Source organism: Sinocyclocheilus anshuiensis, unplaced genomic scaffold, assembly GCF_001515605.1.
Source record: "Sinocyclocheilus anshuiensis isolate Anshui unplaced genomic scaffold, SAMN03320099.WGS_v1.1 scaffold1151, whole genome shotgun sequence".
NCBI classification, from domain to species: Eukaryota; Metazoa; Chordata; class Actinopteri; order Cypriniformes; family Cyprinidae; genus Sinocyclocheilus; species Sinocyclocheilus anshuiensis.
This window is the reverse complement of record NW_015548202.1, coordinates 1,054,394-1,056,123: the sequence shown is the minus strand read 5'-3', so window position 1 is coordinate 1,056,123 and position 1,730 is coordinate 1,054,394. Positions and strand designations below refer to the sequence as shown.

Genomic DNA, 1,730 nt, shown 5'->3' with positions numbered 1-1,730 from the left:
TATGTGAACACAAAAAATTTTTTTATATATATATATATATATATATATACTGTATATGAAGAGTTAATTTGCAAAAACCGATAACTCCATTTAAATTTTTTTTTTCAGAAATCACGTTTTTTTTTTAATTTATTTTATTTTTTATTTTTTAAGTAATATCAATCAAACTGCAGTTGGTTTGTTTTGATTAAGTAATAATAACTTAAACAAATACAGGTAATTTACAAAATTAAAGTTTTGAAAGTATGTTTGTTTTTTTTACATATTAAAAGCTTGTTTTATAGCAAAAGCAGATAACTCCACATTTCATGTTTTAGAGTTAAAAAAATCACTGGTTTAATCTTTGTAATCTCCTCAGATGACAATGTAGACACTGACAAATGTTGTTGTTGTTGTGATCATAACTGTATGGATGTGATTATTACACGCAATACACAGAGCTTTTCCCTCATCATTGTAACACGCTGCTTTTGCAAGCTTCCGTGAAAACGTTTCAGCTTTTATTTTCCTTTTTCGCCCTGAAGTAGATATCACAGGTTCATCAAGTTTATCGAAATGATCCATCCTCGATCTCTTTTAGTCAGCTTTGACGAAACTCCTCTCAGCTAGCGTGTCTTTTCAAAGTGAATGTAGCCTTGTCACCTGACCTGAATACAGCGCGCTGATTCGCTAAAATGGACTTGTCGGCTTTTTTGACAAAACGTGTTTAGGGTTCAGATCGCGCTATAATGTGGAGAATAATGCACGGCAATCAGTTCATTTTTTTTAAAGTGACGTTTATCGGTTTTTGCAAATAACTCTTCATATGGTATGCCACGTGGAAACTTCTATGCCTTTTTTTTTTTGAGAGATAATGCAAATGTTGTTTATAAAAAAAACTAAAAGCTAAGATTTGATTAATCGAAATACACTAGAAAAAAATGTACGTTGAAATAAAAAATTGCTTAGAAATTGGTAATAAATTTCACAAATAATTACAGAAACAGCAAGTAACACACTGAATTAAACATAAAATTTTGACAGAAAAAAAGACCGAAATAATATTTTTCTTTTAAAACACTCTGATAATCTTCAACTTCATCATTTTACAGTGTAGTTTGAAAATAATACTGTCGTTAAATTTGACAAAAATGCTACCAAAATCATTGCAGATGTTGAGTATATTGTCCAGCTGTTTGTCATCAGCGTGTGACTGTTTGTGTATTTCAGAGGAAGTTTGGCACGTGTCCTCACGGCGGATACGGTCTGGGTCTGGAGCGATTCCTCACCTGGCTGCTACACACACACACACACACACACACACACACACTGCAAGAGACCAACTAGGAAATCAAATCACACTCTCATTGCCGGAGACCGTATTTAACGTCATGTTTAGAGATCTAATCAGGAGACTGTCTGACTGGTGATTCGGTGTTGCGTTATATTCTTGTAATGTTCATCTGTGGCATAATAAATCAATGAGATCATGCATTTGTGTTTGATTCCACTAGAGGGAAGCAGAGAAGCTCAATTGCACTGCCATTTGTCTTCATAATCATATTCAGAAGAAATAGGTCAGAAATGAAGTATTTGTAAGAGGCAATTTATGTTGTGTATTATCTAATGTATTCAAGCAAGAGACAGTTGAAACAATGAAGTAATTATTTTGTTGATTTGATGAAAAAATTTAACCCAAACACAGTCGAGCACTGAACAAAAGAGACTGAAGAATAGAGATGAACCTGAAT

The 1,730-nt window shown here is 32.8% G+C and overlaps 1 protein-coding gene across 1 annotated transcript in view; it reads left to right on the top strand.

Moving 5' to 3' along the window:
* The window catches only part of nars1 (asparaginyl-tRNA synthetase 1), a 19,054-nt gene extending 17,583 nt beyond the window's left edge, over positions 1-1,471 (top strand). Inside the window, exon 15 of the mRNA XM_016440102.1 lies at positions 1,210-1,471. Within this exon, the coding sequence (XP_016295588.1) occupies positions 1,210-1,326 (117 nt within the window). The 3' untranslated portion in view covers positions 1,327-1,471. The remainder of the gene's footprint in view (positions 1-1,209) is intronic.
* Positions 1,472-1,730: the final 259 nt, after the last annotated feature.